General features: G+C 42.6%; 1 protein-coding gene across 1 annotated transcript in view; it reads right to left on the bottom strand.

The window, feature by feature from the left end:
• LOC138978703 (cytochrome P450 4F12-like) overlaps positions 1-13129 on the bottom strand; it is a 29250-nt gene extending 16121 nt beyond the window's left edge. The window contains exons 1-6 of the mRNA XM_070351498.1: positions 12849-13129; positions 11344-11532; positions 8423-8573; positions 5121-5290; positions 4616-4740; positions 4141-4203 (exon numbers count right to left, since the gene is read on the bottom strand). Coding sequence (XP_070207599.1) covers positions 4141-4203; positions 4616-4740; positions 5121-5290; positions 8423-8573; positions 11344-11520 — 686 coding nt within the window. The 5' untranslated portion in view covers positions 11521-11532; positions 12849-13129. The remainder of the gene's footprint in view (positions 1-4140; positions 4204-4615; positions 4741-5120; positions 5291-8422; positions 8574-11343; positions 11533-12848) is intronic.
• Between the last annotated feature and the right edge of the window lie 2447 nt (positions 13130-15576).

Below are 15576 nucleotides of genomic sequence, written 5' to 3'. Positions count from 1 at the left end.
GTGGGGGTCAGCTCAGACGGACGCATTTTTTCAATACAGTCTAGGGGAGAAACTGGTCACAAAGCACCCAGTACATGCCAGAGAGATAGGAGAATCGGCACAATCAAAGAAAATAACACAAGAAGAGCAAACGCTCGATCGAGTCACTTTCGCAGTTCTGAATATTATATGAGGCATCAGATGGACAGGAAGAAATTGCTATTCACAACACAATGAGTCACGTTCACATAAAATTTGAGCCCGGTCACTTTTATAGTTTCCGAGAAAAGCCCAACGTTAAGTTGTGTGTTGCCGAACAGAAAAGGCTAGTTATCTCCCTTGTTTTTCTGATAACGTTCGTAAAAGGCTACAGATGTAAATACTTTGATGTAAAGAATAATCCTACAAAGTTTCAATCACATCCGATGAACTTTGTCAAAGATATAAAATGTCTAATTTTTCCTTTGACGCTGACCTGTGACCTTGAAAAAGGTCAAAGGTCAACGAAACCATCGTTAAAGTGTAGAGGTCATTGGAGGTCACGACTAAACAAAATATGAGCCCGATCGCTTTGATAGTTTCCGAGAAAAGATATAAAATGTCTAATTTTTCCTTTGACGCTGACCTGTGACCTTGAAAAAGGTCAAAGGTCAACGAAACCATCGTTAAAGTGTAGAGGTCATTGGAGGTCACGACTAAACAAAATATGAGCCCGATCGCTTTGATAGTTTCCGAGAAAAGTCCAACGTTAAGGTGGTGTCTACGGCCGGCCGGCCGGACGGCCGGCCGGACAGACTAACACTGACCGATTACATAGAGTCACTTTTTCTCAAGTGACTCTTCTTCTGCGTTCGACGGTTGTGTCTAGGGTCGTAGTTCCGCTGCTGTCGTGAACTGGAACGTCGCTTTCAGGTCTTCTGACGTTCCCCAGAGCTTGGTCTCCAGTGTAGCTCCTTCTGGCCAGATCTGGTTCCGCAGCAGAGTGAAGTTTGTGCATGTATTCAATACATGTTCTACTGTCTGGTCGGCCGCCCCACAATCGCACAATGCCGACTCTGCTACGCCGATCCTTTTCAGGTGCGCTTTAAAGCCGCAGTGCCCTGTACGCAGCCGGAAGATGGCAGTCTGCTCTGCACGGCTGAGGCGGTGGATGGGGTCTTGGTCTGGCTTGTAGCCTCCGTTTCTTTCTTTGAATGCTGTCTTCCAGCGATGCTTGATGAGGGTTTTGGTCTCTCGGAAGGACAGGCTGGTTTCTGGTTGTTCCTGTCTTCCTGCATCTTTGGCCAGACCATCCGCCTTCTCATTTCCAGCGATGCCGCAGTGCGCTGGAATCCACTGCAAAACTACGGAGGCTTTCTGGGACAAGTCGTTCAGGGACTTCTTCAGCTCTTCCACGAGGTGTTCTGCAGGGGCTGTGAGGACTTGTAGTGCGGACAGGCAGTCAGAGAGGAAGACAACCTTGGGTGGGGTTTCCTCAAGAGAGGTGAGGAAGTCTGCAGCTGTATGGAGGGCAACAACTTCTGCTTTGAAGTTGGAGCAGAGAACACCGCATGGTGTGGTCAGTGTCTCTGGGGGTCTTCCTGGCATTTGAATGAAGACGCCACTTCCTCCGTTCTTGGTTGCGCACTCTGCCGAACCATCTGTATAAGCGTGGGTCCACTTGCTGGCTGGGTACCTCCTGTGTATTTCTTCCAGGGCAAGGGAGCGGAGGGCTGCATCACTCTGTTGCTGTTTTCCAGAGATGCCAGGAATGGACATCCTAACATGGAATCTCTGACTCTGGGGAGACCACGGCTTTGGATTGAGCCTCTCACACTGGTCAGGGGGCTGGGTTGAAGGATGTCAGCATTCTCCCTCTGCTGTGCTTTCAGCTGATGGTTGGGGCTCTGGCGCTTCAAGCGGTTCTTGGTGAGAGCTTGGAACTTGTTGTGGAGCGGATGGCTCTCGAGTCTCTTGTGCTTCTCTCCTTGTATCAGAAGCTTTGCCTGTCGTCTGTCTTCCAACGGTTCGATGTTGGCCACCTTCTGCATCTCAGAGATGGGAGTGGTTTTCATCGCTCCAAGGACAGTCCTCAAGCCGAGGTTTTGGACTCGGTCCAGTCGTGCCTTGTTGGTCCTGGCTGCTGTGTTCCAGGAGCTTGATGCATACTCCAACACAGGCCTCACCGCCCCAGTGTACAATGTCTTCAGGATTTGGGAGTTGGCGCCCCATGTTGTTCCTGAGAGCTTTCTCATGATTGCGAGTCGTCGTATGCCTCTCGCCTCGATCTCCTCAAGGTGTGGTTTCCAGGTGAGGCGGGAGTCCAGCTTGACGCCAAGAAAGGTAGGCGTTTCGACCTATGGTAGAGCCGACTCTCCCAACTTGAGAACTTGACCTTTTCTTTGGATGTGGACTCAAAAATCATTCAATAGATATGGAAATATTACGATTTACTGTGAAAATGCTAGCAAAAATGGCGTCCAAAAATGGGAACGCACACTTGGTGCGTCTTTGAAGACTTACCTCCCGTTCTGTGTTGTTGATAATAGTCGTGTTTGTGCTGTTTTTGTTGAAATAGTATCTAATAAAACTGATGCAGTTCTTGAAATGTTGCAAATTATTGTTGTCTTTGTGAAATGCGAGAGTGTTCTGAGGCGTAATCTGCATACGGCTGATGTCCCACATAGGGTACCCCACTTCGATCAGCGTATCACTCCAAATGAGCTTCATAGCAGAAAAGCAGATACACTACCAAAACACTGCATAACAGATCTACAAGTCTGAGCCAGAATCATTGAAATTTACTTTCTGTATAAAATATTGCAATCAAATTTGTTCACGCCGTCCCACAAATAACGCAGGTTACCCTCGCCTTCGATTCAAAGTAACTCCAATCTGACTGAATTACCATCGAAACGCAGATGACGAACTGATTCACCACACATTTGTGGTATTTTACACACAAATTTCAACTGTGTTGTTTCGCGATAAACAGCCATAAACAAACAAATGTGGCGCCGTCACGTCGCCTCGGAAGGAATAACGCAGGTGACCAAGACTTGTTTCCGATACCTGTCTGATTAAAATCATCGTTTTTTTCACAAATTACGGCTCTTTGGCAGATCTGGTGAGTTGGAAACTGTCTATGAATGTTTCATTTAATGTCAAATGCGTACATTCTTGTCGATATTGTTACCTTTGGGCTCATAAATTAAGTCAATCGTCGTGTTGTCCGAAAGTGACTTTTGTCAGCATAGAACTTACTGTGCTTTGATCATTGACTGAGAAGAATCTTCAGATGACACTAGTTCATTTCACTACGCGACTGCAGATCTGCAAGGAAACTTATGGCAGGGGAAATAAGCTTAACTGAAGACGAATAAGCGGAGTAACTGTTCTTCAACGGATTGCTCTCACTGATCTAAATATTTAGATCTTGTCGTCTGCTAGTCTGCTAGTAAGTAGTCTTCGGTCGTGTGAAAGTCACATCTATTTCGACTGTGTGCATCGATCCGTGTAGTGGAATGTTGATCTTTGATGATTTGGCAACATAACTTCGCTAAATGTGCTTCGAGTGTATCTCCCCGTTAACCGCATTTGAAAACGTCTTTTAACAAGACCATGTTTCGACAGCCCAGACGGGGAGGATCCTCGATAGCTCACAGGGTATATAATGTTTTCCGCCGTTTTTTGAAGAATCCTTTCAAATTTGCTATTCCAAAAGTACCTTATGACACGACTCGAGTGGCAAAGAACATTCTCTGCAATTCCTGTCTCAGTCCGTGCAGCCGTTTCGGGTCCTATCGTCATCATACAAACATACACACAGACACACAAGAACCAGCTTTAAAAGTTAGATTATGTAGGAACCATGTGAACCAGTGATTTTTTCTTATGTACAACAGATACTACAGTATTTCTGCTTTATGAAAAGCAATATTTCAAAAACAAAACTAGAGATTTGAATTTTGACCACTTTTCCCCCTTTCTGTCACCAGTACTGAAGAACAACTAATATATATATATGCTAAATCAGTTTAAATAAAATGTCGATTTTTCATGACCAAAAGCTTTCAACGAGAAAACAATATATAAAAAGGAATCTTAGTGCATTTGTAAACCAGTTAGGCACAACAAACAAGATCACAAAAATCAAAGTGTAAGTATGATCAGCCAACTTACCTTCCTCTTTCAAACCATAGATCGGACAGTTCATTCACTGCCTGCACGTAGGGATGAGTCTCCCTGGAAAATAAAAATGAAAGGCACTCTTAAACAGGGACACAATTTGATGCCTATAAATATATATATCCTGCATGCACACTTTATTAAAAGCTTAAACACAGTACGGAACCATACACTACGGAGAGTACACCCTGGAACCATACACTGACGTCACAAGGGCGATTCAATCATGAGATTCATTCCCGCGATCTGATCGGGAGCTGATCGCAGATCAAATTGTAGGCCATTGACCCGTCACACGATGAACAATTGACGAACGATAACTCCACGCGAGCGGGGCGGAAGTGACCGTATCTGCCGAAATGACAGCAAAGTCTTCAGCAATTTGACAAAATTTGAGGCATTTCGCCGATTGCTGAAGCAAAACATTATCCCTGCAAAGTAAACATTTCTCAGCATGGTAGGTGCTTACCCTGCGCCCTGTATGTTGTCGTGGTAACTCATGGCACACTGCATGATGACGTCCAGGGTGCAAAGACTGATGTGACCGAACACTTCAAAACTCTGCTTCTCTGCGGCCGATTTTGAGATGCGGTTCTGCAGACACAAAAGCAAAGACGAATATAACTGAGACTTACGTAGTCCAAAGAAAAATTTACATCTGTAGAGCATAGTTGTTTCTTTTTTTTTTAAGAAATATTAAATGAAAATAAGAGTGCATGTGCTGGCGATTCATTTGTTTAAATGTACCCTGAAGAAATTTTGAACCTTCTCAGCTCAGCAACAGCTTTATGATAGGAGCAAAATTCTCAAAATCTCATTGAAAAACACACAGACACATGTTTGCATTCACAAACAAGCACACACACACAAAGACAAACAAACACCCCCCCCCCCACACACACACAACCCCTCCCCCCCCACACACACACACACACACAAACACCGTAACATAAGGATCAGCACCGTTCTCTTACCAAAAGCAGTTGTGACGCCTGATTGCTGATAGCAACGTAGGGCTTGAGGATATCAAAATGGAAGGCGGGAGTGAGAAGACGTCGAGAGCGAGCCCAGCGATCTCCGTTTGCCAGCAACAGTCCAGTCCCCAGCCACGGCAAGGCAAAGTAGTACATCTGAGGCTTTGGTTCTGCACACAGTTCATCATGAATATGTTATCCATTAGCCAAACAGTACGAAAATGCATCATGACCTCGAGCTACAGTACAATGGAACCCCCCTTTTAAGACCTCCAAAAATCTGAGAAAATCAGGTCTTAACAAGTCGCGTTAAGCGACATAAAAACATTTAGTCAAGATCAACACCACAAACCCATCATCGTCGAGACTACATTCAGTTCGTCTCGGCTAACTATACCGAAGACTTGAGACGGGTCACGCTCGCCGCCGCGAAGCACGCGCCCCTGCATACACCACGACCCTCATCTCGATTCCCCCTCTATGTTAAAACATTTAGTCAAAACTTGACTAAATGTAAAAAGGGGGGGGGGTCATAAAATGGGGGTACATTTACGGAGGTTCTGAACAGATAGTCTGAGAAAACAGGGTCTTTAAAGGCTGTTTTGTTTGTCTGTTTGCTTAACGCCCAGCCGACTACGAAGGGCCATATCAGGGCGGAGCTGCTTTGACATATAACGTGCACCACGTCCACACACAAGACAGAAATCGCAGCACAGGCTTCATGTCTCACCCAGTCACATTATTCTGACACCGGACCAACCAGTCCTAGCACTAACCCCATAATGCCAGACGCCAGGCGGAGCAGCCACTAGATTGCCAATTTTAAAGTCTTAGGTATGACCCGGCCGGGGTTCGAACCCACGACCTCCCGATCACGGGGCGGACGCCTTACCACTAGGCCAACCGTGCCGGTTTTAAAGGGGGGTTTCACTGTATTATTATCATGGGTTAGGTAATTCAAGATTAAACAAATTTTTTAAATACTTTGTCATTCAAAGCAGCTGCAACTTTTTCAAATCAAGGAGCCTTTGATACTAATAGACTAAAGCTCTCCTAAAACCAAAACACACAAAAGGCGATATTAACCTTTAGAGCCATACTTAACGTTTATTACTGAACAATTCTTTGACCTCACCAAGTAAGAAAAGCGTTAGAATGTCTTAGCAAAGAAGAAGAAGAATGTTTTTTAAGGCAAATGTATACAAAACTAATTAGAACAAAATAATGTTAATAAAAGTAAAGTTACTCAAATATTAATAATCAGCTCATCTCCTCACGCTGAGCAAACTCAAGGTAAAGACACATAGGCATGCGCATCCTTATTCTTGCGAAAATGAAAGAAGTTAATAGAAACATTATTTTCGGGAACTTTCTTTCTTTATTTGGTGTTTAACGTCGTTTTCAACCACGAAAGTTATATCGCGACGGGGAAAGGGGGGAGAGGGGATAGAGCCACTTGTCAATTGTTTCTTGTTCACAAAAGCACTAATCAAAAATTTGCTCCAGGGGCTTGCAACGTAGTACAATATATTACCTTACTGGGAGAATGCAAGTTTCCAGTACAAAGGACATAACATTTCTTACATACTGCTTGACTAAAATTTTTACAAAAATTGACTATATTCTATACAAGAAACACTTAACAAGGGTAAAAGGAGAAACAGAATCCGTTAGTCACCTCTTACGACATGCTGGGGAGCATCGGGTAAATTCTTCCCCCTAACCCGCGGGGGGTATTTTCGGGAACAGGGTATCAGTAAAAGACAACAGCGATATAGGGGTGCAGAGGGAGTAGGGTAGGGTGGGGGGTGCGGAGGAATGATGAGTGAAGATTAAGTTTCAATACCGTACCCCCCCTCCCCCTCCCCCACCCCCTTTAAGAACTCTTAAAATCTAAGAAAATCAGGTCTTAAAAAGGACGGGGTGGTAAACTAAACTAACAGAGGTAATTGAACACAAAATCCAAAACAATCATTTAGATCTTATATGGGAGAGTCCAAATGGGGGGGGGGGGGGTGTCTTAAAAGGGGGGGTTCCACTGTAGACTTATAAAACGAATTATTCATGTACCACTGTTAGTAACGTGGGATTCAGGTTTGGCCACAGCAGTCGGCAAAACCCCAAAATCTACTCCACAATGGCGAAAACTTTGCAGGCATCTCAGAAGAAACAAGTCGCGTAAGACGAAATTACTACATTTAGTCAAGCTGTCGATCTCACGGGATAAAACTGAACGCACTGTATTTTTTCACCAAGACAGTACAGCTTCGTCAATCCTCGCGTGAAGGAAATCGCTCACCTCCCACGTGCAAAACGTAGTGATATTGACACGCCAGATTAGCGCGGTAGCGTATTGTGCTAAGCAGGAAAGCGTGCTTTTCTGTATTCTTGTTAACTTTCTGAGCTTGTTTTGAATCCAATAACCTATCATATCTATATGTTTTTGGAATCAGGAAATGATAAAGAATAAGATGAAATCATTTTTGGATCGATTTCTTAAATTTTAATTGTAAGATTAATTAATCTATTTTCGTTAATTGTGATCACATTTATCTTATTTAGCAGACACGACATAGCATATACATCAGAGTTAGTTGTTCATCCCAATCGCAGGATACTGCAGCTGATCCAAAGTGTAGAACATGAGTCGTATGATGTGAAAAGATAATGTCCAAGGTAAAGGGGCTCTAACTCTACCAGACCGCTTAAAATCCTGAGTTATTTCCCGAAAATGGTATAATGCCAAACTTTTTCAAGGTGGGATGGGGGAAGGTGATGGCAACAATCCTGAGTTCCTCCCTGATTGTTAGGTGCGGCAAAAGGTCTTTGAGCCAAGGCCTAACGGAACGGAGTCGCTGCCATCATCAGTAAAACAATACCTGAAGTTTTTAGAAGTTCTCTGACTGTATCAGCATGGAAAAGTGCCAAAGCGGGTCGAAAAGGGCCAAGCCAGAATCGGTAAAACTTCGGGTATTTGCACATGAGGTCGTACCCATACTGCAGTCTCTGCTCTGGTTCCATCCCCTTTATCTGCGTTGAAATTATTTGAGAGAGTGAGAGAAAAAACACATCTTTATCTGTCAATTTTATTTTTCTATATTTCTGTAAGACTTAGAGGGAATGCGTTAAAGGAGTCAAATGAACATGAACCAAAACAACGGGAAATAAGCCATGCACACCAAGCCATTGTCAGACGCATGTCAGAATATGTTCCATGCAAAATATAGCAGCAGCGCAAAGCCACACACAGTAAGCTGTTGTGTATTTATGTGGATCAGGACATATGCACACCAAAAGGGTACCTGATGTTTTTAGAAGTTCTTTAATGCAGTCTGGGTGATACAAAGCGACAGTGGGACGCAAAGGACCCGCCCAAATGCGGACGAATTTGGTGTGCTTCTGCATCAACCTGCCAAAGTATTTTATCCGCTCGTCTGTTGGTTTTCCCCTGAACTGGACACATCAGAGTTTAACATCTGATTAACTCAATAACTGTCAGCCAAAAATAAAATGCACACCAGCAAACAAAACCAAATGAACTGGTGCAAAGATTAACCTTGACCTGTCTGGGTTATCGACTACACACGGAAGTCATCGTGGGGCCGTGCGGACCCATGCTTCTCATTTCCTTCTTTGAGAAATATGGGTCCGCACGGCCCCATGGTGTTTGTAGTCTAAATATGACTTTTTTTGGAAATTACTTCTCGCTGAAATGTTAGGACATATAGAGCTTTTTAGGTGCCTGAGGCATTCTTAAAAGCTCGTTAAAAAATTCCAACTAGTTTAAGAGATATTTTTAATTAAACACCCTTCTGGGTCCACACAGACCCACGGCAACCGGCGATCAGGTTAAGCCATCAGCTGTGAGCAACCCCTACACCCAGCCTGTCAGTGTGTGTGGGGTTGTTGTTGTTTTTTTTAGAAAAAGAGGGTGTTAAAGCTGAAGACAGATGAAGTTATATAAAAGATCTTGCCTGCCAGTTGCAGACACACTACATACACTTTAATTTCCTCAAAGCAATATGATATAATATATGGCTTGTAAAATTTAGCTCTGCTTATAACTGCAACTTCTAATTTTGGTAATGGCAATAACCAAAGGCTAGAAAAAAATAAAATCTGTATACCTAGGGTTTAACACTTTTTCAGGCAACTGTTAAATTATTTTAAATGTTACTCAGACTTTAGATGGAAAGTAACACATATACACACGAGATCGAGCACAAATCTGCAGGTGTATACTGATAGGTACATGTACATGCTATTTTCACAATGAGAAAATCTAAATGGCCATCAATAAAACAATGATGCTAGACACTAAGATAGGAAGGAAATGTGCAACTGTAGTGATGATCATGATGATGAATATGGTGTCAGAAGAAGAAAAGGATTTCAGAATGTTATGGCAGGTTTGAGGCAGTTCAACAGGTCGACTAAAACCTCTCACAGAAATTAATTTTCTTGGTCTAGTATACCCGACGTTTTCAGAAGTTTTTTTTTTTGTATAGTTGCTTCAGCTTTGATTGAGCCATAGGGTTGTGTATGAAATTTGCATTTAGTCTTTCTTTTTCTTGCTGAGTGTATGTACAGTCTAGAGAGGAGACGGACATGGAGTGAGCTTGTCCAGGGGGGTATATGAACATCTCAGTGGTAGGGGGATGGAAGCACTTGCTAATGAGTGGGAGTGTGTATGCGCGTGGTGTGCACGAGGATATATGCACGTGAGTGATATTTGTAAATGTGTATTATGATATCATCTTTATATTATTGAAATTGTTATATTTCGATGTACAGCGCTAAGAGCATAGTTAAATTTGTAAAGCGGCGCTATATAAGCTATCTTTATTATTATTATTATTAAGTTCCCTAATGCAGTCAGGGTGATAGAGGGAAAGATCTGCATAAAAAGGACCCAGGAACAAGCAGTAGAATTTGGGGAATTTCAACATGCAGTCCATTGCTGTATTCTCTCCCCTCCTCTTCCGTTCTATCCCTAAACTGGACAAAGCAGAAATTGCGGTACATTGTATTTTAAGATCTGACAAAAAACTGTCAAATGTCATCTCAGTGCTTTGAGCCATCCACGAAAGCACGTGCTGTTGTGTGACCATGAACAGAGAGTACTAAATCAACCATGCACTTTCCTCAAGTGAAAAAGTATTTGACAACAAATTATTTTGGTTTGATTTAATCAAGTAACTTCTAATCCTTGGAGGTGCATGAGTAAGAACAATGCAAATGTGCAAGCACAAGCATAGCTAGGTGCTAAATATTGAGCTCCTCGCAAAGTAAAGATGCAGATTATAAGTGAATATAATGATACAAACGGCAATTTCAAAAGTACTGAACTTGTCAAATCCAGGTGCACGGAGCCCCTGGGGCTTTTAGTTATACCTCAGGCAGCTATCCGTTAGAAAAACTACCAAGTTTCATTGACCCAAAGAGTGAAGAACTGCGATTTTTTTACGAATTAATTTCGTACTCGGACCCGGCTGGTCTTGACCTATTTTTGGATCTAGATTTAGATCAGGTAGATCACCACATCATGCACAAAAAGACACGTCACTAGCAAACTATGTCAGACATCATCATGAGTTTGTGTAAAACATGAGGCCGGAATCACTCTGTTGAATGGAACTCAGACCAAACACCACGTAATAACTAGGTTAATTTATGCACTCGCGTGAACAAGAAACTGTCGAGCTTCACAGATGTCGTCATTGGGTAGTTTTGGGTTTGTTTTACTACCATAGGAGGATTGTTGAACTGTAAATGCACTCAGCTGCAACAAAAACGCAAAACGAAGGCTGTGAGCTGCACTGTGCCTTCAAAGTGGTAATGGTGATGATCATTAATGATACTGATGAATGATATTAAACATTGCAGCTAACAATGTAACATCAACTTTGTTCTAGTTAAAACTAATAATGAATTTACAGCATATCTGACTAAATTATGTTTCATGCAGCCATGCATGCATTCCTTATTATTTTCTATCCTGAAGAAGGCAGTGACAAGCTGTTGAAATAGTATATCGATTAGTACCAAACCTGGTTACTGTTATGTTATCTTTTTGTTTAAATAAATTATGTTTCATGCAGGGAGCTTGTTCATTTGAAAAAAGAATCCTTCAACTATAATATCAAAAATACATGTAATTAACAATGATTAAAAAGCTGTTCTGTCACACACACAAACACATGGATCAAGCTCCTGTCCATACCATATGTAGGTTTCCCCACAGCAAGCTAAAGCTGGTCTCTCCTGGCAATGCGTTGTAGAACTTGAAGAAAGATCGGTACCATAGCAACCATCTCACCACCTGCACAATCACCACGGTAACCACCAGCACCACTGCAGCCTGCACCAGTGGCGACATCATTGTAAATCCAAAGACCATGACTGCGGTTCACTGTGAAGAAAAAAGACAATGTTTCTTTACCATGCCATTCATTACATTTTCAACATCTGTGTGACTCCTGAAATACCATTTTCTTCTTTTACTCTGCTATGATTTGTATGAACTACAGAGATGTTGCTACACATTTCATGAATCAGACAATTGTCCTGACCTCATCAACATGAATAGGACATTTAACCAGCTTCATGAATTTCAATACGACATTTCAAGTGACAGACATTGTGGTCATACACATCATCGTCTACCAACTGTTTTCTCTTTGTCTATCAGTTACGGATGCACTGGATCTGAGTTCTTGTTGCTATATAATGGGTTGCTGTGTCTTGGGTGATTATGTGTGGCTTACACATTTTGTCGAATGCGAAAAGGGTTGGTTACCCAGTGTTGTAGCTGCAAATTAATTCTGTTAAGGCTCTTGCAGATCTGTGATCTAAATTGATTATTGAGTGCAATAATGCATAAGCGCTTTGACCGATGCAAACAAAATGTAATCGGACTCTGTCTGCCGTCTTCGAAGTATGATAGGACATCTGACCGACCCCTGACCATATGAACATGCAAGACTGTGGCAGCAGTATAATCAGACTATATGACCAGCGTGCGATGCCTAACAACATCTCGATCTGGACATATATGGCACTTGCTAATCCTATTGAAGCATTACATAGTTATAGCTGCTGATTGATTGTAAGAAAAAAATCTGAATGTTATCCACTCTTCTTCTGCGTTCGTGGGCTGAAACTCCCACGTACACTCGTGTGTTTTGCACGAGTGGAATTTTACGTGTATGACCGTTTTTTACCCCGCCATTTAGGCAGCCATACGCCGTTTTCGGAGGAGTGTTATCAATTCTGCTTCTTTTACTTTAACTCAGTTCTTTTTTACAACACTTAAGTGCATGACTCCCAAAAGTATTCTCCGTTGGAGACTCGATGCAGTGTAAATTAAGAAACGCTGAGCACATCATTAACCCATCTGCTTCGTGTTATGGACCCTTTTGTGCATTTTAACTCAGTTCCTCTTTACAACAGCTACCATGATTACCAATGTGGCTATTTTTGGCTGACCACTCATTGTGAAGTGGAAAATTCTTGGTCACCTGTTGTATTTTTTTCAACACGCTCTGATGATCGATAAAAAGCACATTATTTTCGCCTATGCACAAGACATGGGATTTAAACATGTATTTCGAATTCAATCTCTTCCAAGACTGGCCCGAGTTTTCCTGTTGAATTGAATTGATCAAAATTGAAAATAAAACTACAGCTGGTCCACCTCAACCAGGATCATGCCGGTAGCCGCAGTACCTCTGTGAATACATGTAACGTTCAACACCACACTCCACAGTTAGTGAGTTACTCCCTCCGCAGCTCTATCTTCGGTTAGAAGTTGACCCAGGACAGCTTCACAGTAACTAACCGACTGCAATGCTTGAAAAACACTGTCACTCGTTCAAATGTCAGAAAACGGCAATCTCAACTTGCTTCCGCGCACTTGACTTGAGTCAGCTTCTGTTGTTAGACGAGAGTGATTGCCCCTGACAAACAAATGTCCCAGTTATTTCCCTTAGGATTGTTTTGCCTTTTCACCCTAAACCAAGAGAATAAGAAAAGTTAGTGGGAAAGTTCTCATGATAGTGATTCTGTCTAAGTACTGACTGCCCATAGTGCAGTTTTCAAAGGATGTGAATACAATAAGCAACTGATCACAGAAATTTCCCCCCCAAAAGTGAAAAAGGCTGTACAACATTATTATTAACAGACTCAAATAGAAATAAACAGCACACCCGTTACTACACATACATTATCACAGTGACCGTTTCTCCCATACACAACCTCGGAGGTTGTGTATGGGAGAAACGGTCACTGTCCTCCCCACCCCCACCTAAAACCCTCAACGCCTTTCCGGGATTGGACATATATAATCAATACAATCAGTAAAATAAACACTGAATGATGTTGGCAACCTCTCTTACTAATACAAATACAAACTTGCCAAGCAAACGAACACTCTGAGAGTGGCAACTCACTTTGAATGAACTAGTGACAGCCGCTTGGGCAGAAAAAAACCACGAAAAAACTCTGAAGATGTCAGCATACACACACACACAATACAAGAGGAATGACTTGAGTCAGCTTCAATGTGGCTATTTTTGGCCGCCCACTCATTGTGAAGTGGAAAATTCTTGGTCGCCTGTTGTATTTTTTTCAACACGCTCTGATGATCGATAAAAAGCACATTATTTTCGCCTATGCACAAGAAATGGGATGTTTTTCAAGCATTGCAGTCGGTTAGTTAGTAATCCCAAGCGCAAGACAAATTCTTCTATGTGAAAATCGAAGCCAATAAAATTTGAGTTGAGTTGAGTTGAGAGTTGAACGAAACGGGGTTGAGGTTTAGTTAATAAATATGTGCGGTGTGAATGAAATGTCTGACTAGATGTCAGTTCAGAACTGAGCAGGGCAACATTATGCCTAGCGACAGGCGACAATCAAGCGGCGAGACTACTTGACTTCAAAGCTAGAAAAAAAATGATGAAATTAAACTGAGCAGATTACCTTTCTTGGCCGATGAACTGAGTGGTAAACGCGGAAATGAACTTCAAATACTGTCACAGTCTAACTTCTCCGCTTCACGGTCACTTGAACTTTCCACACGACTTGCTGAGGCGCAGCCGAGAGTATACGAGTCTTACCACGTGGGTGACAGTATGATTATGTCAGTTAGTGCAACACTGAGTGATTAGGCTTACCAATTGGTTAAAACAATTACAGTGGACATCTATCTCAGCTGAGTCCTATCACGTATACACTTGCTGTGATAAAGAGCTCCGTATTTGGAATAACTTCAGTTGTGATACACAATGTGGGGTGTATGCACAAGCCTTCTAATCGGCAAGGCGGTGCATGCGTACTAGAACTGCAGTGCTGACACTGCGGTGCGTATGCACTATTGTGTCAGTGCGGTCGCGTGCACCGGACTGGAAGCAACACTATAATGAGTGTATTCAATTCATGCTTCCCTTGGTAATGTTTGTACTCAGGGGCGGATCCAGGGGGGTCCGGGGTTTCCTGAAAATGTGTGTGTGTTGGTGTGTGTGTGTTAGTGTGTGTGTGTGTGTGTGTGTGTGTGTGTGTGTGTTAGTGTTAGTGTGCGTGTGTCAGTGTGTGTGTGTGTGTGTGTGTGTGTGTGTGTGTGTGTGTGTGTGTGTGTGTGTGTGTAATATCTAGTGTCCTATTAACAAGTATTGTAACGTACAGTGCTGTTTTCATGAGCGAGAAGTAGATCAATATTTGTCTTGTCTAGTCTTGTCTTGTCTTGTCTAGTCTTGCATTGCAAATGAAAATGTCTCCACGTGCTCCTGTCTTATTTTCTTGTCTAATCTTGCTTTACAAAGGACAGTTTCTCTGTTTTCCTCGTATCTTCTGTCGTTACCTGGGACAATTTGCCGCACTGACTCCTGTCTGTTATTCTTGACTTATCTTGCTTGACAAATGAAAATCTCTCTGTACTTCTGTCTTATTTTCTTGACTAGTCTCGCTTACAAATGAAAATCATATTTGTGTCTTATTCATTTGGGCAGGGATTTAATGGACCAGCAAATTAGATGGACCAGCAGCAAAAAAGATAGACCAGCAGCAAAAAAGATGGGTTTCAACAGCACATTAGCTGCGATAAATATTTTGGGAAGATTCCGAAGATTCCGACGATCACGGATTGTTGTCTTTCGTGGAGTACTTCAAGGGGTCATGAATCGACCGCAATGACACCTGGTACGAAGGCTACGCCCCGGGAATTCCTTTCACAAACAATGGACTGGAGGCAATAAACCAGACCATCAAACGTCAGAACACATTTCGTGAGAGGCTTGACTTGTCCAGATTCCTAACCCTTGTTGAAAGAGACATTGTCCTGAACTGGTCCAGAGAGAGAGACAACGCTCAGCCTGATCATATCCCAGTGACCCAAGAACCAGACAGAACCTTGCCCTGCTGGACGGCTGCCTATCAGTGGGCATCTTCAAACGCAAAGTCC

The sequence above is a fragment of the Littorina saxatilis genome, linkage group LG10, assembly GCF_037325665.1.
Source record: "Littorina saxatilis isolate snail1 linkage group LG10, US_GU_Lsax_2.0, whole genome shotgun sequence".
Taxonomy (NCBI): Eukaryota; Metazoa; Mollusca; class Gastropoda; order Littorinimorpha; family Littorinidae; genus Littorina; species Littorina saxatilis.
This window is presented reverse-complemented; position numbering and strand designations above follow the sequence as displayed.